The 24591-nt window shown below is 42.3% G+C and overlaps 2 protein-coding genes across 7 annotated transcripts in view; one reads left to right on the plus strand and one right to left on the minus strand.

The window, feature by feature from the left end:
- The window catches only part of ALPK2 (alpha kinase 2), a 37859-nt gene extending 35654 nt beyond the window's left edge, over positions 1-2205 (minus strand). The window contains exon 1 of one of the 2 annotated variants that reach the window (XM_072359864.1): positions 1968-2205. The gene's annotated coding sequence lies outside the window, so the exon portion shown is untranslated. The remainder of the gene's footprint in view (positions 1-1967) is intronic. The other variant, XM_072359863.1, reaches the window with a different exon arrangement.
- A 2210-nt stretch (positions 2206-4415) lies between these two features.
- MALT1 (MALT1 paracaspase) overlaps positions 4416-24591 on the plus strand; it is a 30081-nt gene continuing 9905 nt past the window's right edge. Inside the window, exons 1-11 of one of the 5 annotated variants that reach the window (XM_072359720.1) lie at positions 4416-4604; positions 5931-6097; positions 10567-10688; positions 11479-11629; positions 12660-12838; positions 13383-13479; positions 14216-14248; positions 15840-15866; positions 16890-16925; positions 18024-18227; positions 23775-23952. In XM_072359720.1, the coding sequence (XP_072215821.1) occupies positions 4444-4604; positions 5931-6097; positions 10567-10688; positions 11479-11629; positions 12660-12838; positions 13383-13479; positions 14216-14248; positions 15840-15866; positions 16890-16925; positions 18024-18227; positions 23775-23952 (1355 nt within the window). In that variant the 5' untranslated portion in view covers positions 4416-4443. Of the gene's footprint in view, positions 4605-4691; positions 5798-5930; positions 6098-10566; positions 10689-11478; positions 11630-12659; positions 12839-13382; positions 13480-14215; positions 14249-15839; positions 15867-16889; positions 16926-18023; positions 18228-23774; positions 23953-24591 lie in introns of those variants that run through there. The other 4 variants (XM_072359721.1, XM_072359724.1, XM_072359722.1 and 1 more) reach the window with 4 other exon arrangements.

Raw genomic sequence — 24591 nt, forward strand, 5'->3', positions numbered from 1 at the left:
ACTCCTCTAACACCCAAAATTCCATCCACACCTGTTCCCAGACTGACAAATCTTTTGCATACAGGGATACATGCAGCTTTTCTCTTCCCCATCCAGGCTGCCTCCAACAGAGGTTTTTTACCTCGTAGCAAATTCTCTACATTTAGCATATTTTCTCCTCACAAGACAAAAGGAAACACAACACAATTTTCCTGCTGAAGAAAAGATTTACATTAGAAACAGGCATTACATTCCAATTTAGATTCTTTTTTTTTCTCATGAGGTATTATATTTTCTGTAGGGAAATTCACAAAATATTTTTTTATTTATGTAACTTCCTTTGGAAGGCTGAATTTTTGGAAATTTCCTTTTCCTAAGAGCTTGCCATGCATGTTTTTCACTATTTACAAGCTTACTCTCGAGTTCTTTTTAAGACCTTTTCATGTCGCATAAAACAAACCTTTCACTGAAAGTGTTCTCTTAAGTTTCACCAATGTCAGCGTGTTTCTGGGTCATTTTTCAGTGTACCCATCAGTACTGATGGAGCCAAATCCACGTGAAATTCCTGATCTGCTTTCCCCTTCCCCTAGGTGACAGCAGCTTTCCAAAGTGATTTGGCAACACAGCTATAAAAACACTTTCCAGAAAAAGTTGTTCCTTTCTATTAATGCTGTGGTTGTGACCACATTCTTCAGTGTTGCCATATTTCATAAGTTAAAATTTCCAAGATGACAAAAAACCGCAATTCTAAAATGTAATTATAACTTGGCATATTGGTAAGCATTCGAAGAGCTGTTTGCTCACTGCTGAGTCTAATATTCGATGGAGTAATAGTGAGAACCATACACAAAAGGGTTTACAATGACTGTGTTCCCTGTGCGTTTCTGTATCTCATATTACTGAAATTCTGACTCAATTCTGTCTGGAATCTCTAACGCTGAAATACAAATAACAACTATATAATCATATTATCCTTTTAAAAATACATCAAGACACTGTGATTAAATCAAATATTTAGAGCAGCATGCCTGTCAAAACGCCTACAATGTCAGAAATCAGACTAGCAAAATAGCAAACTACCGCACAACCTGAACCAATTATCGCATCTCCATTGTATTAACAAGCTCTGGATGAGAAAAAAAACATCAATGAACTTTCGGCTGTTCAGAAACCAGGCACCTGTAAAATGTGCCCCTGGCAAACACACTGAGATACAGCATGCTTCTTTACCTTCTGACATCAGAGATGTTTGGAAAACTTCTTGCAGTAGTGCACTACCTATTATAAACCGCACCACAGTATAGAGAAAACACCACAGCTATAACTCCTTGGCAAGAAGAACAAGCAACTACTCTGCGTATGCCTAACGAAGAGCTTAATATAGAGTAATTAAAAAAAGCAATCACAGCACAGCTCTTAACACTGATCTGTCTTCATCTATTTTTAACGTCTGTCAAGCATCTGACACTGTCAGCATGAGCAATTTGTGCATGCAACCGAGCGACCAGATTTTTTCGAGGAAAGGAGGAAATTCTTAACTGGGGAGCAGCAGGCCATGCAGCGTGGATTGAGAAAGAATAAAATGCCTATTTCTGGACACCCAGCACCACTTACACATTCCTCAGAGAAGGAAGTTGCTTCATGTGAGGCTTTTGCAATTCAGTTTCCCTTGCTGAAACTTAATGGAAATATCACCAGAGTGTAATTTTAGAAACCTTTAGTAGAATCTTACGTGCAACTCATTATCAAACGTTATCAGAGCCAACTGCTGCAAAACAAACCAACCAACTCAGCTCACACTAAATCACTGTATTTGCGTAGAGCATTAGGAATAAGGTAACTTGCTCTTCACTCGTTTATCTTTTACAATCAGTTTTTTATTTTCTGCAATAATTTTTCAATTTGCACACAGGGGAAATAAGTACCCAAGTCATCCTAAAACTACAATACAAGCAATTTGACCTCTCAAGCCAGAAACATGCACTTACCCTTGTGTGCTCTCTTTGGGTCTTAGCAGCCGACCAGGTCTGCAGTTTGACTCTGCACTACAAGGCAAAAGACACGTAGTTCGAGCATTTTGTTTCTGAGCCGAGAAGCTAGACGAAAGCTTCAGTGTTGCTTTGCTAGCGTGACCTTACATAGTGAGTCTGGTCACTGCAGTTTGTCTTTTAGGAGAGACTATTTCATTACACGTAGCAGATGGCTCTTCCTGGGAAAACCTCTGCCAGAGGCACAGCGCGAGCTGGCAGCCAGGAGGGCAGATCCTGCTTCACAGAGGGCGACCAGCATTTCCTCGTGGCCCTGGGAGAGGGGAAGTGTTGGCCTTAGGTTTTCATAATAAGGCTCTGGGCTCACTTTTAAAGCACATGTTCCCGAGTACTTAACCTCTTTGCTAGGCATGGCTGAAACTTCTGACCTGCTTCAAGCTGAGCAAGCAAATATTCTGCAAAATGCTGAGAAAATATGAACAGCTCTCCCCAGCAGATAGGCTGGGGGAGATAGAGTGAACAACAAACTTTTAAAATACACACACACAAAAAAAACCACCTAATAATTCACATCTCTTAAAGGCAGTGATTATCCAGTGCGTACCTAATGAACTGTGAAGTGAAAAAGGTGAAGCCACATGAGGAACACATGGGGATCTGAGCTCAAGAAGTGCAGAAAAGTCTGAACAACCAGTTCAGTGCCATGTTCTTTCCTGATGGTTTGCGGAAAAATCAGCAGAAATGCTGACTGCTGAACACAATTGCTGAACACTTCTCACTCCCAGTGCTCTCCAGACTGGGGGTGATGGCCAGAAAATTATTCAGCAAAGTCCAGAGCACATATAGCCACCCTCCTCTAGAGAGCAGCAGGGATGTCTGTGATTTATTTCAATATTTCATGGTCCAATAGTCAAAATAATCCCCAAGGAAATGAGCAACCAGGATTTGGGACAGGCTGAAGGAGTTAGGCTTGTTCAGCCTGGAGAAGAGAAGGCTGCGGGGTGACCTCATTGCAGCCTTTCAATACCTGAAGGGAACCCACACCCAGGAGGGGAGTAAAGTCTTTGAAAGGGCTGATAATAGCAGGACTAGGGGAAATGGATCCAAGTTGAAGGAGGGAAGATTTAGGTTGGATGTTAGGGGGAAGTCCTTTACTAGGAGAGTGGTTAGGCCCTGGAACAGGCTGCCCAGGGAGGTTGTGGATGCCCCGTCCTTGGAGTTGTTCAAGGCCAGGTTGGACGGGACCCTGGGCAACCTGATCTAGTGGGTGTGTATGTTTGGTGGCCCTGCTAGGCAGGGGGGTTGGAACTACGTGATCCTTGAGATCCCTTCCAACCCGGGTGATTCTGTGATTGGGATGACCTTCCAGCTGAGTTAATTGTCACTGTGTGGAGATGCACAGCAAGGACAGCATGCAGCCTAGGGTGGATGTGGATACACACCCATCATCAGGGAGCCAAATTCACCATCCTACCCGTATCCATGTAGCATACATATTGCTTTTTGCATCTAACTTGGGAGTTAAACGTGGTTAACTCTACAGGACAATATCACTCAGTGTTATGTCTAACTCCACACATTGCTTCTCAGAGCACTGGGCCCTGGATGCCCGCAGCAGATGTTTGCTGTCACCTGCTCTGCAATGTTCTGGCTTAGGCTGGGCAGCAGGCATAGCGAGCTCATGGGCTGCTCCCAACGCTGCGGCTGGGTGCCACACAGACACATCCTGCAGGAATAAGGGCAGTCACGTTTGAATCATAGAATGGCTCGGGTTGAAAGGGCCCTCAAAAACCACCAAGTTCCAACCCCTGTGGCTGACTGACATATCAAGCACTGGATCAGATGGCCTGGCTGTGAACACCTCCACGCTCTGTGTTCACCCACAACTCCTCTGGGCAACAGCATCAGGGCCTCACTGCTAACAACTTCGAATCTAAATCTCCCCTCCTTCAGTTTAAAACCATTGCCTCTTATCCTCTCACTATCCACCCGTGTGAAAAGCTGCTTTCTCTCCTGCTTATAACCTCCCCCAGGTACTACAAGGCCGCAGCGAGGTCTCCCCGCAGCCTTCTCTTTGCCGTGCTGAGCCGCCCACTCCCTCAGCCCGTCTCCGTGGACGCCTCTCCTCTGGACTCTCCTAACCAGAAAGCCACGCTTAACCACTGCCTGAAACGTAATCTCGAAAGAACAGTCCACTTTGTGCAACGCGAAGCGATGCGGGTTCCCCTCAGTCCACGGCCGCCTTCGTCCCGCAGACGCCTCTCCCGGGCACCGCGACCCGAACTCGGCTGCGGCTCGGACAGAAGGAGCCCTGCCTGCCCGGCCCGCTTCCCAGCTCCAGCACCGCCCGCAGCCCTACTCCGCCCGCCGGCCGCAGAGCACGCCGTGCCCGCTCGCTCCCGTGCGGCTGCGCCGGCCGCGTCCTTCCGGGAGGGAGCGCCGCCCGGGGCGGGCCGTGGCCGGCGGCAGCGGCGCGATGTCGGAGCCGCCTCGCAGCCCGCCGGGCTCCCTGCCCCTCAGCCGCCTGGCGGAGCCGCTGCTGCGGAGGCTGAGCGAGCTGCTGGACCGCGCGGCGCCCGGCAAGGGCTGGCGGGAGCTGGCGCAGCGTGCGGGGAGCCGCGGCCGCGTCCGGCTGAGGTGAAGGGCGGCGAGGGGCGGCGGGGAGACCCGGAGCGGAGGGGCGAGGGGGGGAGGCCAGGCCTCGCGGCGGGGCAGGTCCGGCGCCGGGTGCTGTGTCGGGGCCTGCGGGGCCGCGAGGAGGCGAACAGCCGAGCAGCCGGTCCTGCTGGGCCCACCCGGAGTGCGGCCCCGCTGCTCGGCCTGCTGAGCGGCACGGGAGCCCCGGGTGGCCTTCCGTGTGCCGGTGCTGTGCCCGGTAGGCTGAACACAGTCGTCTTCTTCAGCTTCTCCTTCCTCGGTCGCTTTCTGTGCATCGCTTCCTGCTCACGTTGCTTGCTGTGCCTGCTCCAGGTCTTGCCTAGGGAGCGTTGTCCGAAAGACAGGGCTGGGGGGGTACATCTCCCCTCTCTGATGGCAGTGTTCACTGAGGTGGGAAGGCAGAGCCTGAAGTCCGGTGTGGCTCCTTTGTAGGGCCGTGGCTGTAATTCTTTACCTGTGTTATCTACTAAAGTGCAGTGATGTTTTTGTGATACGTGTAAGCATCTTGCCTGCAGCTTTCTGTGGCACTGTGAGTTTATAAATGAAGCACTGATGGATCCACAGCTCTCCCCATTCCCTTGTTGTCTGTGTTACTTTAATCTGTTGTGATTGAAAGCATATGAAGCCTTAAAACTGAAGCTTCAAAGTGTGAAAGTTTATACTTGAGGATAAATCATAGAATCATAGGATGGCCTGGGTAGCAAAGAACCACAGTGACCATCCAGTTTCAACCCCCTGCTATGTGGTGTAGGGTCTCCAACCAGCAGCCCAGGCTGCCCAGAGCCACATCAAGCCTGGCCTTGAGTGCCTCCAGGGATGGGGCATCCACAGCCTCCCTGGGCAGCCTGGAAATGCACAGGAAATGTTAGGAGGCTGCAGTAGTCGCTGGTCTAGCAGTTGCTTTGGGTATCTCAGCTTTCCTGGGTGTTCCTGTAAGATTCTGACTCAGTCCTTACTGCTCCTGAACCAGGCAGGTGAAAATGAGAGGTGCTGCACTTGTTTTTTCTATTCAGACTTTGAAATGTGAAAACTAGATTTCTCAGTATGTTTGGTAGGATTTGTTAGGTCCAAGCGTCTCCTATTTCTATAGCTTGCAGCTCATTAATACTAATTTCTGTCTGTGGAAATGCTGCTTCATAATGTCCGGACTCCTGAAACTTGAAGGAAATACTGTAAGTACGTTCAATCAGCTAAGATAACCCCTTCTCTCTACATTTTCTTTTTTAACCTTTCTAACTCAGCTCCATTTTTCATAAAGAGCACTGAGAAGTTCTATGCCGTGTCTTTTGTCTTTTTATTTTGCAGCCCCCTGGATTTAGAACAGTGTTCCCTCAAAGTGCTGGAGCCAGAAGGAAGCCCAAGCTGGAGCCTATTGAAGCTGCTAGGTGACAGGGGCTGCACAGTAGTGGAGCTGGTGGAGTTCTTGCAGTCCATGGAGCACACTGAGGCTCTCCAGTGTCTCAGCTATTCAGGTCAGCTCTGGTTTGTACTTCCACTGCAGCCATGTGTTTTGCTCTAGAAATACTGAAGCATTCATTTCTAGGGTAGAAGGGTTGTTAGCACTTGAGTTCTAGTAATTGGTATTTGTTTATATGATTCTGAGATTAAAAGTAGGTCAAGTAGATAAGCAGGCTTAATGTAGTATTGTTGTAGGCTTGGACTTGGCTGCATGGACATGACAGGTGCTGTCATTCTCTTTGCTGACTGTGTTCTGTATTCAGCTCTGCCTTTGGGAGATGTTTATAGAACAGAAGTAGCTGGGTTAGAAAGACCAGTAGCTTTGCCAGCCATTTGTTCAGGCTTCAGGTTTTGTGAACTGCATTTCATAGCTTACCCTAATTGAAAGGGAAGGGTTCAATTAGCACCAGTTCTAGTGCACCTTGAATTCATTCCAGCTTCCTAATTGGACAGCAAAACAAATGAAGTAGCAAAGAACTGGATTATTTTCTGCTGTCTGATGCATTCAGCCTGCTTCTTCACAAAAAGTTTAAGAGTGTGGGCAGTGCATGGGCATGCACAGTAGGAATACAGACCAAATTCTTCTTGCTCTGGTTCTACGCTGTACCCCTTTTCTATGTCCTCCTTCAGGATATGATGAATCTCAGTCACTAGGAAGCTGCAAAAGCTTCTCTTTAAAACGGTGAGTAGGAATGTGCAAGTCTTGCACATGGGAATCTTGTGGCAAGATTCTGGCAGAAGGCCATGAAGAAGATAAAGGGCCTGGAGCATTCCACGCTAATAAGCAAAGGAACACCTTCACAGTGAGGGTGACAGAGCACTTGCATAGGCTGCCCAGTGAGGTTGTGGAGTCTCCTGGAGATGTTCAAGACCTGTCTGGACACCTACCTGTGCAGCTTGCTGCAGGGAGCCAGGGGCTCGGACTCAATGATCTCTGGAGATCCCTTCCAACCCCTACAATTCTGTGACTGTCACTCTATGAATGAGAATAAGACTAGCAAGCAGACTGACATACTGATAGCTGTCCTTTTCTTTGGATAGACTGAGAAAGGATGCTGTGGGCTTAGAATTATTGTTAAAACAATGGTGGGGTTTTTCAGATGAGCTACTATAGCAGTGCTTTGCAGCCATTTCATCCAGTTGAGGCATCTGCTTTGTGCTAAACTAGGAGCAGCAGATTTGTTGACTGAAGTGTGATTGAGCTACGTGATAGTTTTGTGCACCCGAATTGTACCACGGTAGGCTTGGCAGAAAGGAGGGGAGTCACTGTCATATTGTTGAGGCTGGATTGTGCTTCTAAGAGGCAAGAGGGGGATGTTCAGCAGAAGTATGCTATCTTGTATATGCTGGTTGGTGGAGGAGAACTGAAAGCAAATAATATTACTGACTCGGGTTTGTACTAAACTATGCCTGCAGTGAGCTAAAAAATTATTCTTGCTTGACCTGTAATCTCTCCACAGTTGGGTTTGCAGATCTTTATGTAGCTGTCTGTCACGTCATATTCTGGGTGTTAGTGCACAGATAGCTAAGGTACCTCGTGTGGAGGAGAACAAGCCAATAAGACTTTTGCCAAAACCCCTCTGAAAGGCAGGGATAGTCTGTCATGCTGTAAGTTAATCTCTGTGAGGCTTGATGGAATGAACTACGCCTGCTTTAAGGAGGGCTGGATAGCTTAGAAAGAGGAAAGTTGGAACCAGGAGAAAGCAAAGGAAAAGGTATTTGAAGAAAGTTTAATTCTAAGACTTTTTGAACTATTAAAAAAGAAGTAGTAAGCCTTAACAGTTGCAGTGAGTTCATTTAAGTATTCAGGGTGTGATACGCTTGAAATCAAAGTACATGTTAGTATCTACTCATTTGTTTTAGTGGACCAAGAAAAGCTTAAACGTTCCTTTAGGATGGGGTTGTTTAATAAAGATCTTTATGTCAGTCATACTGCCGTAGCATCCTATTCCTTGGGTCATTTCTGTCCCTTCCCTTTGCTTAGTTTCTAAACTTGTGAGAAATAAATGAAATTCAAAGAGTTTTCTCCCAGTTTCTGAAGGAAGAACATAATATACAATTTGTGGTATTAATGTCTAATCTTGGTGTGCTATGGTGATTGAAAGGAGAGCAAAGAGATATTTCCCCTCTCCAAACTGACCTCTCACTGCAGTGGTTTACACTTCAGTCTGACTGTGAGTAATTGAGGCAGAGTTTCCAGAAATGATTGAAAATGCTTACTGATACCTAAACTAAGACCATAACAATTGGATTATACTTAATGTTCTGAGCACTTAATTTGCTCTGCATGTTGCAAGGACTGGTCAGTTTGCATTCCTTGAGGGTAGGATTTGAACTTCTTGTAGCCCAAGGAAAATGGAAGAAGAGTCAGTGTATCTTCATTGTCATTCAGAAAATTGAGTCAGAAGGTTTTCTTTTTAAGCTATTACATTTTTGGTGTTCATGGGAAGTAGTTATACGATACTGGGTGAATGGCAGGAAAATAAATGAAACAGTGAAGAAGTTGTGAGTCAGTTTTCTTAGAACTTGGTTGTAGCAGCTCCAAGCAGTAGAAGATGCCAATCTTCCAGATTATTTGTTTTTCTCAACTATTTCAAGAGATGTCAATGATGCAAATCAGGACAGATTATAAAGAATAAAAGCACAAATCTTCTGTCCCTTGAACTGACACTATAAGCTTCCTGTTTGCCTTGTTTAACGCTGGTGATTGTGATGCACAAGGCTACTTAAAATGTTCCCTTTGACTCAGAAAAACAGCAGAGGAAGCATTAAATGAGAAATTTGAAGTATCAATCTTCAGAGCTGGGCTGTAGGTGGAAGCTGTTTTTAGGAGAAGACAGGCAAGGAATTTTCAAGTCCTGTGCCTAGGCTGTGGTTGTCAACTGTTTCAGAATCAGGTTGTGTATGGAGATGTTAACAGAGCCCACTTCCCTGCTTGATAAAGACCACACAATTTCCATACACCGTGGTCTCCGTTTCAGTCTGTTGATCACATGTGTTTCTGCTTAAGTTTTAACCTGCTGATCAAACTGATATGATTTCTTCATTAAGCACTTTCTGTTAGGACAGAATTGTGATGTATGACTAAGCTGTTAAATGGGAGGGCTGGGTGAAGCAAAGAAAAACTCCTGGCGTGACACAGTAAGAAGCCTTGAAGCAAATTAAAGTCCTGAGCTGGGATGTCTGCGATCTCTTTGGAGCTATTTTTGCATGCAGTTTCTGTTTACTTCACATTATTCTGGAAGATTGTTTGCCCAATGAACTGAAATGCTGCCACTGTACCAGGCTATGCTTCCAGCTTTTGCAAAGCACATTCATTAAATGATAATGAAGAAACCTGCCTTCTCCCAGAATAAGGAGAGACACCAGCTCTAAACAAAATAAAATCTAGTATGAGTACCTATTTTGTATGTAATTCTTAATTTCAGAGAGTAATGGAAAAGTACTGAAGTGGTTTTGTATCTTTCACTATTTCTGTGTTTTCCTATAACTGGTGTTGCAGCAACTATTCACTAGCATGTGTTATTACCTGTGGTCCCACTGTGTTGCATGCATGCATGCACCATCCATAATAAGGAAGAAAAAATCATTAGTCTGAAGCAGTGTCACCTCAGCACTGCTGAGCACCTTGCCCAGAGGCGCATGCATTCTTTGTCAGCACCATGAGGTTAAACTTTCTGTTCTGCAGATGACTTTTTTTTTGCTCCCCCCTCCCCCTTCTTCTTCCTATGACCTTGGTTATAACAGCAGATCTGTTGTGGGGGTTGTGCTGTAATTAGATCTCTGTACTGGTCTAGGTTAAGAAAACAACTGGATCGTATCAGGCTGCTATCAGAATTTCACTCACACTATTTCCTGGCAGTTAAAATCTGAAGTGGAAAATTTTACCTTGCACATGGGTAAAAAGAAAACCCCCGCCCTGTGATCTACAGGAGCAGAAGCCATAGAGGAAACCGATGTTGTCTAATAAGCTGCATGAGCAATAGTTGAAAAATGCGGTGTGTTGTAGTTCAACCAGCTCTTACTGTACTGAACCATCTCTCAGGCTGTGCTTTCTCTTGTAGCTGAAGCTTCACTATTTAAATTATCTGGAATGAGCAGAGCTCCAGAATGTATACTTTGGGAATACCCTTCCCACAAAGAGTATGTGGTGCCACTTTAAGTGCTGTTTGCTTTAGTGTGTAGGGAATAAGAGGTAATGAGGTTTCCTGACATTAAAACACTTGGAGGTGCATGGTTGGACTGATCTCCAGAGGTCCCTTCCAACCCTTGTGAGTCTGTGGTTCAAGCATGGATTTGTGTAATGAAATACAATTTTGAGTGTCTTAAAGTTATCTGCCTGGGTGAAACTGTATGTATACACAGAAGACTGGGATTATTTTCAAGTATATTTAATGACAGAAACTTTATTTGTTTAGAGGACAGTTTAAATTCTCAGTTGTGTTTCTTAATAACTTTCCTACATGTAAATTCTCTTTTAAAGGCATAAAGATTGTTGTACAGCCAGACTCTCAAGCAGTGCTCTGTGGCCAGGTTGTCAAGCTGTGTTGTTGGGCAACAGGACACCCATTTGTACATTACCAGTGGTTCAAACAGAAAAAAGAGGTAAAAGATGACAGAGAATGTATATGGATGTATGTATATAAATTTTTTTAATTGTTGGAAATCAGTAAGTAACAGTTCCGCAGACTGAACTGTGATGCTGCTACTGCTGAATTGGAATTTCTCTCCAAAATTTTTCTTTTTGAAGGCTATTGCTCTCAATTACGTAAAGAAAAGTTTGCTTCATCTATTAATAAAGATATAAGTTGAATATCTCCTCCATGCTGACCGTACCAATATGCTAAAGCAGTGTGTTCGAAGCACTCTATCCTCAGGTACTAATCTTGGAAACTATAAATTCAGTTGTCTAAGACTTCCATAAGGTTTCACACAAGCTACTCAGAAACTGCCAGACTGGAAACAATGCCAGTCACCATTGGTTTTAGACAGATGAAAACTGGTTCAGAAGACTGAGCGATTGAAGACCTGAACTTAGTGGTGTTACAGACTTAAATACTGGAATGTATGTGAGCCTCTATCTATGGAATTCAGGTGGCAGCACTTTTGTCCATGTTTCTTGTCTGGTTGTCTTCCTACAGTGACTAATTTCAGGAAGAGTTTTTCAACCAGCTTAAAAACTCAGCTCTCTAAAATAGAGGCACATGAGTCATTCCTGGAAGAAAATCCATCTCTAAGCTGCTAAATACGTGGAACAAAACTTTCTCATCCAAAAATTTTAAGCAAAGGATTTGAAACTGGTATTATGGACACTAAATAGATGCTCTAATGTTTGATCCTTGTGTAGATTAACTTAATCTAAATTAAAATATTTCTTGGTTCGTGTGTCACTCAGGTTCCCCATGGTAATTCTCCAGAACTGGTTTTGAATCCAGTGAAAGTGAACGATGCTGGGTTTTACATCTGTCGAGTGAACAGTGAATCTTCATTTACATTCAGTCGGTGGGCACGACTGGAAGTTTGTGATCTCCAGGGTACAGTCCATGGTGAGTGGTGAGAGCTTTGTACAGTGGAAAACTTCTGTGCGGGTCGCACCCTAAAGGCTGTTAACACATTGGGTTAAACTGGGTCTTTTTGGTGTGAATTGCGTCTTTGTGAGTTTAGTCAGTGTGTTAGCTGCATAGTTATTCACATGCACCTATGTAAGTCCACATGGATTGTGGCACTGGCTTAAAGATCAGTTTACTTCACTGATGGGGTAATCTCCATCTGCAGCATACATGATGAAAGGATGGAAGTGAAAGAAAAGTGAGAAGAATGGAGTAGTAGCATAAATCCGGTAGGATTATATGGCTGCCCACTCAGTATTATGTAGCCAGTACTGGAATCTGTTGTCAGTTGACTGATGTAGTGCTTGGTTTAGAGGTGGGCAACTCTGCTTGTGGCAAGAGGGCCGCAAGCTCCCTCTCTAAAAATGAGAAAATTTTGCTTTCTGTGTTATCATTGCTCAAGCTGAAAAGGGAGAACTTTCTTTGTCTTTCAGTACATAGGCTACTCATGAAAAAAGTTGCTTGTTTTTTTTCACTTTTGCTGTCTGAACAAAATCTCTTTCTTATCATTAAACTTTCCCTCTAATTTTGTTCTAATTACCAGACTTCTACACTGACTATTTTACAGTGAAGCAAACAAAATAATGTGATGAAATTCTCATTCCTGTGTGCACACCTGCGCACATCCTCAGTCTGTCCCTTGGCAGCCACACTTCTTTATATTTGCTCTTTTCTCTGAATCCTTTCTGTAATATTTTTCCGTTTTGCAGCTGTACCCAATTGAAATACTACTGGCAGGAATAAATGATGCACAGGAGCTTATGAGGTGTGTTTTTGTGCATTCCTGTTTTACTTTTCAGCTGAAAAAAAAATGGAATGCAGTCATGACTCATTATTAGCATGCTCCTTACAGACAAGTAAATTAATTTCATTGCTGTTAGCACAGACTGTTCTAGTTTCAGGGAGATGTGCCCATACATTGTTTGTCTCTCTTTCTTTCCCCTCGTTTTTTCTTTCTTTTTTGAAGGGAGCTTAATTGGTTTGCCTGAAAAGAAGCTGTGCATTTGTATTCAACCTCAGCCACAAAACCTGACTGTGGGAGATGCTTTGGTATTAGAATGTGGAGCTGTTGGAAACCCAATTCCTCAATACCAGTGGTTCAGAAATGGATTTCCCTTGGCAAATGGAAGCAAAAATGTCTACACAGTAAGTTACCACACAATGCCATCCTTGGGAGATTAATGTATTACCACCTATAGCTTACCATGTAATGCCTCCCTGAAGAAAATTGCTTCTTCGTAGCCTTTATAACATCTGTGTAAGTGCACAGCTCTCCTGCTCTGTTACTCAAGTGCTGAGGCTGTTCTTAGGCTCGAGGGTGCAGAGTTATAATCCTGAATGTGTTTGAAGTGGCAGTCATGGGGTGGAAGTCTACAGTGTATTTTGGGTTGTTGACCTAACCCAAAGATTAAGTACTAGTAAAAGTTAAAGCATCTCATTCTATCCCATACTGTAAAGTTATATTTAGTACTTACAGCATCTCAAGCCTGTTGGACAGACTTGCGTTCTTTCTTCAATTCTTGAAAGCATTTCTAGAACACGTAATGTAGAATAAGGCTATCAGCAACTGATGGATTTGTTTGGGCTTTGCTTTTAATTTTTAGTGGGGCTTTTTTGGAGGAGGGGCGTGCTTCAAAGAAACTAATTGTTCTTGGGGCTGGTGGGATGACTTTTAGTTGTGCTCACATAGGTGTCTTGTGTGGACATGGAACATGGGGGAACATACTGGTGTCACGTGTTCAATGACCAGGAAGACCAAGACAGCAAGAAGATAGAAGTCATTATAGGTATGGGATTTGTCAGTTTTATGCAGATCAGCTGCTTAATCGATTTCTTCCCTAATATTAGAATTTATTTCTCAGACTTCTAGGGTTAAGCCAAGCACTTTGCTGCCTGTATTTTTATTTTATCTGTTGGTTAAAATAGCTATGCTTGCTGGCAGCAAAGGCAGTTTTACCATTCTATGAATTATGAAGTGCTTTGAGTTTTTATGGTAGCTAACAGAGATGCTAACACTTTTTGGCCTTGTTACTAGGAACATGGCTTGTCAACAGATGGAGAGCTGATTTCTTTATCTTCATGTTTTTTGACAACTGAATAACAGCTTAAACCTTAAGATTTCATTAAGATCTTGTTAGTGATATGAACTGTTACGTGGAGTTCTTCAGCTAGCAGGGCAGGTGAGATTATTCATAGCAAGTGAAGTAAATGGATAGAACACTGATTAGTGTATGTACATGTATTTGCAGTAAACCAAACAGGGAAAGATCTGTTTCTATAGCTTCCAGATATATCTGAGAATATTATTGCATAATTCATATGAAAGGTTCTTGTTAAGAAATATTGTAGTGCTCCAGAATTGTATTAACAGTTACTATAAATATAGCCAGTGTTGAAAGATTTATAGTGCTGTAAAATGAGCCAGATTGGAAGTGAATTTTGACTTCCACTTTGTGTTCTAACTCTCATAACTGAGAGAAATTGTCTTCCAATTCTCCCCCTCCCCCTCCCGTAAAACACAAGGAAGGAAAGCTATGGCAGTGGAGTGCACAGAAGGTAAAGTAATTCTTTAGTTGTGAATCACTTTTAAAAAATTAGTGATGGGGGATGATGGATTGTTGCGTGTTGCTGAAAAGCATACATGCATACTTGGGTTATGAACTTCATTGTGCTTTAGTACAGTGCTGGGTGATGGAACATTTCCTTCTGCATGTGCTTCTCTCTTCTTTGCCTTGATATCAAGCTACTTTCTTCTGTAGTATTCGGTGTTGAATACCACACTGTTTTTGTGTCCTGCATTTGATCTTTGTGAGATTTTTTTTGGCTGGGCTCAGGAAGCAACATCCCTGCAAGAAAATCTGGGAGTGTTTAGGAGCCTGAAAGACCTTAAAGAGTTGGATAGAGCTCATTCTAGTCAGCTCTGTGCCTGTGGGATGTGTTTCCAGCAACTTAATTAGGTTTGTTTCTTCTCTCCTTTGCATTGCTGCTGTGCCATCAATTGATTATTGAGAATCTCAAAGTTTTTACAGTTTACACAGTGGGAAGATGTAAGGTTGCTTACAGCAGCACCCTACCCCAAGCTTCTCTGTCGACAGTGAAGAAAACAATTGCGTTTTCAAGACATCACTGTCTGCTCGTCATTTTCTTGGAATCAAACTGCTGTGCAACCTTTCTTGTTCAGAGTTTAACAGGAGCCAATGTTCTTTTTGTCCCCTTTTCTGAAAGTTTGACATTGTGAGGGTACTGTGTACAACATACAAGTAGCACAGATTTCAGAATCAGCTACTTCCACTGTTGAGCTTCTATAACTGGTTATTTCCTTAAGCCTTAGCATCCTGTCTGGCTTGAGAAGGAGTCTGCAGGAAATGATGGATCCTATGCAGAAGCCTCCTGGCTACCCACAGTTCAGCCAGCCCTTGAAGTAGAGTATTATCACTAAAACTGCTGGGTCCTGAATTTAAACTAAGGTTAGCTTGGATGCATGCTTGTTCTGCTACTAAGCTACATTAAAACCCTTGCTATTTTCACTTTAGTTACCTAGAGCTTTCCACGTGAGCATGCGTACCTGCATTTGTTTGTCAAGAGATCTGCTTCATGCTCCACTGCATAGAGCAGGCATGCTCTGAGGAGACTCACGTAAAGGACTTAGTTTTTCCATAGATTCCAGTATTCCAAACGAAGTTAACTGAAATCTGGTAGTTTAGAGTGTTTGAAAATTGCATCTGAAAAATATTTCCCCCTGAATACACATGGCTTTATGAAGAAAGACTTCTTGCTCAGGATGTTGCTTTTTTAGCAGTTCTCAAAGGCCTCTTTTTCACGAGTGATTCTGATTCTTATTGCTTATTCATTCAAGCTGCTTGCATGCCCATGGGGTTGAGGCATGGCATGTTTCTCCCTTTGTTTTAGCTATATTGCAATGCTGTGTCTTGTACATGTGGTTAATGTAGTTCTCTTCTGTGCATGTGGAATAAGCATATGAAAGTTAGATTTACAGAAATATGAAGCCAAAAGTGTTTTTGAGTTTTTTTCCTAGCTTTTGGCTTCTGTTATTAACGACGTGACAGTTATATCTTTATTAATGAAATACATATATATTTTTTTGCTACTTTTTTAAACTTAATTTTATTGGTGTATGTTTCCACAGAAGAGCTAAGTGATCTTCAAAAAACAGGTAAAGTGACGTGTTTGAAAAGTTTTAATCTCACATCTTCATTCCACATTACAAACCACACTCGCTGAAGCCTAACTGGGTCATATTGTTTAGTTTACATTACTTGGGTGTATTTATACCTGGAAATTTAGTGGTGGTGGGTACTGTTAAGAACAGTACTTGTTTCAGTAAACTAACCTGAAGATGTACAGTGAAACAGTCGTTATTAGCACTGCAAAATCACACCAATCCTCTCTTTTACACTGTTTGCATACTTACTGCGTTTACATTTGCAAATACAGAAGAAATTATCTTTTGTTCTCTTGTCAGTGGCTTTGATGGACTCTTCCATTTTAGAGCTTTTTCAGATTATTAAGGTGAATAAGATGCAAGATATTTCCCTATCCCCAACAGACTGAATTAATATATTTCATAAATTTGTGTAAATTGGTGTGAGCTAATGTGACTTGAAGCCAGTTTGATATTTACTATAAAAACACAGGTCTGGAGTAGTACTCCCTGAGGGATTATCCCTGCAATAGTGCTCCTAAAATTCCAAATCACAAAGTTTACTTTTGCCCAGTGTTAATCACTGAATGTTATATCAGCTGTATTGTCATGATGCGTGTTACTGAGAGTTACATTTTGTGAGGCACTGGGCATTCCCATCCCTTTGTGAAGTACGACACAAAAGAATTTTCACGTATCAAATTGTCATCCCTGCTAAGCATTCCCCCTTCTTGCATTTCTGCATTTCGCTGTGAGAGGATGAACTGTTCTGGATGTTACTGGAAGTGCTGATGTGCCGTGTGTAAGATTCAAGATTGTACCCTAGGCATCTATTATCTCTAAAAATGTAGGGCTAGCCATTCACAGCCTGCTTGAGTGGGTGAGAGATATCGGGTAAATAACAAAAAACAGTGAAGGAGTAACTTATTAAACAAGGCAGCAGTGGTGGAGTGTTGGTGTGGGATGTGCAGTTCAATTGCTGATGCTGACAGCTGTGACTGCACTCACTAATGATCTATTGTAATCTCTTTCAAGCAGACCTACAAGAACAATTCAGTGACAGACCCTTTGGTAAGTGCTTTTGTAGCTGTGGTTTTTGCCATTGCTTGTGAAATAACTTGTGAAATAAATTGTGAAATAGCTGCCGGGAGGGAGGCATCTGTGTGTTTTTGTAGCCCTCTGTAGTGGTTGGTTGCCCTTTCAGTAGGAAGCCATGATGAGGGCACCAGTATTTTTAGTGGTTTGGTGCAGTGTCTACAACTTCTGATCTGTTTCAGGTTACTCTTACAAATCCTGTGATTCCATTTGCCACCAATGCAGTAGGGCAGTAATTCCTACTGAAGAATAGGAGCAACAAACAAACAAAGCAGGAAAAATACCTTGCATTGAATAAATGATTTTTACATCTCAGTTTGTAGTTTTTGAATAAAAATGAGGTTGGTAGTCTCTAAAGCACTTTAGTCAGTAATGCCTTTCTTTCACTGGCTGCTCTGTTTGTCAGGACATAAGCACTTCTGACTTCAGTAAAATCAGGGGAAGGACCTTAGGCAAACCTTAACAAACAGAAAAAGGACTTCTGATGTTTGACCTAAGTGAAGTTTAATTAAAGTTTCTGTTTAAGTAAAAGCTTCTACTTAAACATACAGTGTTCAGAGAGATGAAAATATAGGAGGTGGAGATAAGAAAGCGATCTCTTTTTTTGTGTGTGTTGCTTTCTTTTGTTGTTTGGGGTTTTGTGTTTTTTTAAGAAACACAAGAAAATTTATTTTGAGGGGCACGAAGTGTAAGTGGCCATAGCTTTAGCAACTAGCCATAAAAACATTCACGTTCATTATATTCTTGTATGAGGGGATTCAGTAATGGTGCTGTCATGAAGCATGAAAGCAATGGCAGACAGCCTCAGAGACTCAACCCATGTCTTGACAGATGGCCCAGTCTTAGCTGCATTGCAGCTCAGGTACATTGACTGTCAGAACATACCGGAGTGTTTCTTTGGTTTTTGGATGAGAATGAGTTTGGTTGTATAGTTGACACAGGACTTTCAAATATTGTACCTCAAGTGAGGCTGGATGCTATTTTCGCTTTGGAAGAAATTAAATGTAAAGGTGTTGAACCCAGGGAATACATTAAATGTGCTGTGGTTTTACTTTTTTTCCTTTGTTTTTACAGCAACAGACAAGGTAGCTCTGCTAATAGGAAATATGAGCTACTGGAATCACCCCCAGCTCAAGGCCCCAATGGTGGATGTCTATGAATTGACCAATTTGCTAAGACAGTTGGATTTCAAAGTTGTTTCTTTGCTGGATCTTACTGAGTCTGAGATGCGAAATGCGGTGGATGAATTTTTACTTCTACTAGACAGAGGAGTGTATGGTGAGAACCTGTGAGATACTTTGTGAAGTACTTCAGTTTTGTGATATAAAGTACACAAACATTGGTTGTCTGCTTCTACCAGTTCCAAGTACATAACAACAAAACAAACTTCACTGCACTTAAATTTTCACACTCTGCTTACATGCTAAAGACAGGCATTTCCTTTGACTTTGGTTAAAAACATTATTGTTACTCTATTATTGGAAAGATTGAATCTTTGATCTTTTTTCTTTAACCACACCTAAAACTGCAGTGTACTGTTGTGTTTATCTGCCCACAACTGCTGCATCTGCTGAGCATATATGACAATATGCTGTGCAGAAAATGCACTTTTATAGTAAGTCATTAGTACTGCTTTAGTAATCTTTTAAGCAAAAGTGGCCTGTTGTGCCTTTTTTTATTAGTGTTGTGGTAAAGAGCTCATAGCAGAGTAGTTGCAAATGTGTAATTGAAGAATGCTAATGTAGTCTGTGTTGCTCTCAAGAGACCTCTAAGACACCTTTTTACACATCTTCTGTGTCTTCCTTCCCCCTTTCCTGTGTCTGCAAGTTGCTTTTTCCATTAAGGTTAACCAACCTCTTGGCATATTCGTAAGTATTTGTGCTGGAAAGGTGGGGAGCAGGCTCAAATACAGCATGCAGTATGTTCTGAGCTTACTTTTGGAACGCTTCTGTTCATCTCCTGTCTTTCTACTGGATGTCTGCAGAATACTCTTTCCTTATGGATTTCCATCCTTCTGAAGCTCTTTGGGAGGGGCTGCTATGCTCTTAGTCCTCACTCACAAGATCTTTAAAGAACAGAGGAAGAGGTGTGCTTTTCTTTGCCTCAACAGTAAGCTGCGTTCTGATACCAGGTGTGTTGGGGTAGAGAGGGTGGGGAGGGATTGCATCTTAAGCCCTCTTCTTTCTCTGCCAAGCATTCAGGTTAAGTAGAAGTCCTTGTTTTGAATTGCATTTCCTTTCAGGTGGCGTGATACTGACCTGGCAATCGTAGATTTTTTTCATTAAGTCCTTCACAGGGTGTGAAAAAGCTCCACTAACCTGAATTTCTTCTTCAAAAAGCAAACTGAAAAAAAGCTTTTCTTTAAAAAGAAAGTTTGTTTCTCTTGTTTATGGTCTTTAAAGGAATAAAATAGAGAAGAATTCATATTACCCTTTCTAGAATATATCTCCCATAAGGAAAGGGATTAACTGAGAAACTGACGAGCTACACACTTCTGGTTTTGAATTTCTGCAGTTGTGAATAACAAAGGACTATATGACTAACCAGTCGAGTCTGGTGTTGTTGCCACTACTGATATGCATCGACTCTTAGATTATTTGGTAAGAAAAATGAATATATGTGGATAAGCTTGACTTTGAGAGGCAGAAGCTGGTGACTGGCACTGGGAGGATGTGGTGAAATTGATCCCCTGAGCAAAACACCTTTGTCTCAGCTGGAGAAGGCCAAGAGCAGCCTGACTTAAAGAGTTAAAAAATAAAAGTAAATATATATGTATATATTGGCTTTGAGGAGCTTGCTGCTGAGTGCCTCTGTCATTGTCATTATTTTTCTGAAAGCTGACTGCTTGGCTGTTGGAATAGTATTGTTTAAATTGTAGAATTTTCCATAGTAATGTCCAGCCAAGAAAATGTTATTCAATTCTTCTTTGGAGCACAAGGTCAGATTATTTCTGACTTTTTTCAAGTGGTGTGTTACCTGATGCTCTGCGGAGAACTGGCTGATCTGACATTTGGGCATTTATCTCAGAGCCAAAACTCGCATGACGTGAAGACTAATTATGGCAGTAAGGTTGAGTAGACTTTCTGGTAGCAGTTCTCTTGGTTTGTTCCCCGGCAAATAGATGTGCTTCTGCAGCTGGGTGAGTTTTTAGATTCTTGCACCCTTTCATTTCTTTTCTATAGTTGTTGACATGCACCGAGAAGATAAAGTATGAAAGAAATGAATGAATTTCTCACCAGCAAGAGTGAGACTTACAAGCCACGTTTTTGTTTTTCTTCCAACAAGGTGATATTTCATAACGAAAAGCAGAGCATTCTTTCAGTAACGTTTGTCAGTAGCGACTTTGATTTAAATGATCGCTTTATTCTCTCTGGGTAGTGTCAGTTAATGTCTTAAAGCATATAAAAGATGCAGCCAGTCACAAATAGATAATGATTTATGGCATTTTTAGTGGGCATAGCTCCAAAATGAGGCATGGCAGCAACTCCTGTTTAGTCCTTGTTACGCATACTCCTGATGCCTAGTGTGACACTGTGTAATTGCTGCTTACTGCCAGGAAAGTGGCATTTCAGACATTGCTGCTTGAGAGCAGGACTTGTAAACAACGTGATGGTGATGGTCTCCTCTCATGTTTTAGTTTATGTTGTGTTAAACGTGACACGCAATTAGCGTTCTGTTCCACAAGGGATAAAGACATAGACCTGTGTGTTTCACAGGCCAAAAATAGTTTGACTTTTTTCTTTAAAGAAGAAAAGCTGCCAGTACCACTTACATGCTGACGTCTGAAGAACCTGAGCCTACTTAAAATTGTTGTGCCCAAGTGTCTAACGAGGCCCTCCAAATATGTTTATTCTATGTATGCAAAGATTTATTTCTGACCTTGTGCTCAACGCATTAACTGTTGCAGGTACTTAGCAAAGAGGTGCAACACAATCGTTGACTTACGGATGAAAATAAAGTAGTTATTTCTGATATATTTCTATTCTTTGAGGAAAATACACTGGCAAATTGTGTTCCTGCCCTTCCCCCAGAGCTTCTCCTACAGCAGAAAGGTGGTGTGCATCCCTGTGCATTCAGTTCATGCTGCAGCAGTATGAAGGTTGTGGCATTTGTACTTATCTCATTTGTGTCTGAGTTGCACCAAACAATCTCTTTTGTGCAAATGTTGAGGAGAACAGCACTCGGAAAACTGGCAGTGTAAATGGCATTAATCTGTAGGGCATTACAGAGGTATTGCAACCATAGAGTTGGATGGAGCTGGAGATGATTCTCCTTTACCAGACATTTCCTTTTTCTTGTGGATGGCTGCTTATGTGCACTATCATTTACCTCTGCACTCCTGATGGGGGACGGTGGACTTGAGGTTTGCCAACATCTAGCATGATCTCTGTGGCATGTTGAAGGTAGCAGTTGTGAGGAATGGTGCTTTCAGGTGAGCATCTGGACTTCATTGCTTCCTGCTCAGTGTCTTATAAATACTCTATACCCATAGTGTCGCTTTCCAACTGAAAAGAAAGCAAGTTCTTAGATACACTGTTGGGAAGCAAAGCAATCCAATGAGAGGGCAGAGGGAGTGTGGACAGATGTTCTGTTTTAACATAGTTCCAGTTCATTAATCTGGGTTTGATTTGGGCTTGAAAAAGTACTTCAGAGATACTTTTTTCTGCCTCTCTTTCTGCCTTAGAATAGTTCCATCAGCCCAGCCTTGCAAAAAGTGAAACCTCTTTCAGTTGGTCCGATTAAGTGCTTAACTTACACTCAGTTATGTAACCTCGAGGATAACCTCAAGGTCAAGATCCAAACTCTGTGGAAGTAAATTTTAGGACATTCCATTTGCTTCAGATCTGGTGCAGAATTGTGCCCTTGGCACTTCATTTTTACCTCTTCTGAAACAAACCGGTAAGAGTGTTGTCATTAATCCAGTAACACCCCTATCATTTGTGTAGATCTTAATTACGCGCTTAAAATTCCATGCACTTTAGACGTTTACCTTCTAATTGAATCAGGCTGCTGTCGTTTTCCAAGACCCTGTCAGATGAATAACAGCCAGGCTTTTGAAGTGAAGCCCCTAGCCCTGGAGCTTACCTTGTATGCACTTGCTGGCTGCTTATCTGGACTATGCATGTTTCCCATAAAAAGAAGTTGAGCACTGCTGATTGAATGGAGCAGTTAGCAAGGTCTTGGCATAGTTGTTAATGACTTGAGTGCTTACAAGTAGAAGAGAGCCTAGGGCTCAGTTTGAAGGGATAGGGTTATTTGATGGTATTCCTTTACAGAGTGGGCAGGGCTGTGTGACCCAAGTGCTTTGCTGTTGCTACCTGTAATGGAAAAGGAAAGCATGTAGCTTTTCTACTTACACAAGCTGACGAATGATTTTAGTACATTAGGGCAAAGTTTGTTTCTACTGGATATTCAAGTTTTATTACAATACAAGTAATTTCACAGCTGCTTTTAGTAAAAATGGAGGCATAAGAAGACCACGTCTGCAGTTAACATGAGTGCTATTTCTGCTGACTTGGGTTCAGCTGCAGCACATTCAGCTAGTCGGAGATCTCACCCAATGAAAAGCCTTAGAAAATGAAACTTGCCACTATTAAGCAGAAATAGCACTGGGAACGGACCAGAGGAAAAGCCCTTTGCATCATTCTGGTATCAACTGTTAACAGTTGGCAAAAGTAATTGATGCTGAGATTGACTAATTTTACCACAAGTTGCTGCAGTGTTAGTGTTTAGCATCTTAGTTTGTATGCGTAGAATCTGAGCCCTGACTTGTAGTCCTCTTTTTGGAATTAAGAAAAGCTTTTCTTCAATGCCATGATATATTTTCTTTACATAGAACTATTGCAATTTTGAAGACTGTAAATCATAAACTATGGTAAACTTGCACTCATCTTTGTAAGGTAATGCCCTGGGTAATTGGCTGTGTTTAGGTAAGTGTGCAAAGCATTTTGTTAGTGGACATACAGGAGTCGTGGGTCATGAAACTGTAAAGAGAGATGATGTCATCAGCTGAAAATGGGCTGTTGGTGGTGCAGGAGCACCGGTGTGCCCTGGGATCCTGACAGATGTCATCATGGAACAACATATTCTTCCCGACAAAATAGGTGTTTTTTGTCACTCCCCATGCTGAAATTTTGCAAAGCGTTGTTATTATATTAGAGAAGGGTTTCTCCGTTTGTTTGGTTATTTGTTGTTGGTTGGTTGGTTTTTTTTTCCCAATTAAATTAATTAGTGGTAATAATAAGATCTAAAAAAACCACAGGTTTTAAAAGGGACAGCATCTTTCACAGAATTAAACAAAACAAAAAAATCCAGCTAAACCCTTCAGGGATTTCTTTTCCTACACGCACTGATTCCTACACAAAGCTTTGTGGTTGCACACGTGGGGAAGCTGTTTACAGTTGGCGCAGTTCCTCGTGTCTGTCTGTGAGCTATATATAGCGGATAACATTATTTCTGTCAGAGGTCATAACTCTGCATGAAGCACTTGAAGAGCATTTCGCTGTCTTTGTGTGTGATTGATAGAAATTGATGATTGATTCTGTTTCATGAGTGAAAATGTTTTGATTGTTTTCTGCGAGTTCTGGAGTTGACTTTGCCCTTTTTTTCTCCCCCTCCTTCACTTCTTTCCTGCCTTAATATAAGCATATCAGTACCAGAAACACTGCTTGGAGTAGCTTGAAGGATCTCAGGCTCCCACAGACAGTTAATGTGGGGACAGAGCATGAAGTTTTTGACCATGTTAAAAATGATGGGCATGTTCTAATGTCTTCTTCTTCTTCTCTTGAAATGGTGCTTTCAGCCCCTTCTGTTTTGCTCTCTCAGGTTTGCTGTACTATGCTGGCCATGGCTATGAAAACTATGGAAACAGTTTCATGGTTCCTATTGATGCTCCCAATCCCTACCGATCTGCAAACTGTCTGTGTGTACAGAACATCCTCAAACTGATGCAGGAAAAAGAGACAGGACTCAACGTGTTCCTGTTGGATATGTGTCGGAAAAGGTGTGTTGATCTTGAGGGAATGCTGGACTTCAAGCTGGGGAGGGATCTTTAATCCCTGTATTCATTGCATCTGAACATGATTTTATTTCGTGTTTATTTGACAGAAGGGCTCAGGTGGTTATTTCAGAACTCCTAAGAGGCATGGATCTTGTGCTAGGATGTTTTATCTTTATTTGGGATTTAAATATCAACTGGTTCATCTTTATTTTTTGTCTAAACAAACGTGCCAAGATTATGCCCTATTAAATTTACACATGAAATTAGCTCTTCAGTCATCACTTCTGAAAACTGATCTCTGTGGGATGGTTTCATAATTGAAAATTGCTAGTGCTTTAATGTTTGTAGAGCCTCTAAACTTCACCACTGGTGAAATGCCAGTAGAATCACAGCATCGCAGAATGGCCCAGCTTGGAAGGGAGCTCAAGGATCACAAAGCTCCAACCCTCCTGCTGCATGCAGGGCCACCAACCTCCCCATTTAATACCAGCCCAGGCTGTCCAGGGCCCCATCCAGCCTGGCCCTGAATACCTCCCTGGATGGACGGGGCATCCACAGCCTCTCTGGGCAGCTGTTCCAGCACCTCACCACTCTAATAGTAAAGAGCTGCCCCCTGACATCCAACCTAAATCTTCCCTCCTT

The sequence above is a fragment of the Excalfactoria chinensis genome, chromosome Z (assembly GCF_039878825.1).
Source record: "Excalfactoria chinensis isolate bCotChi1 chromosome Z, bCotChi1.hap2, whole genome shotgun sequence".
Lineage (NCBI taxonomy): Eukaryota > Metazoa > Chordata > Aves > Galliformes > Phasianidae > Excalfactoria > Excalfactoria chinensis.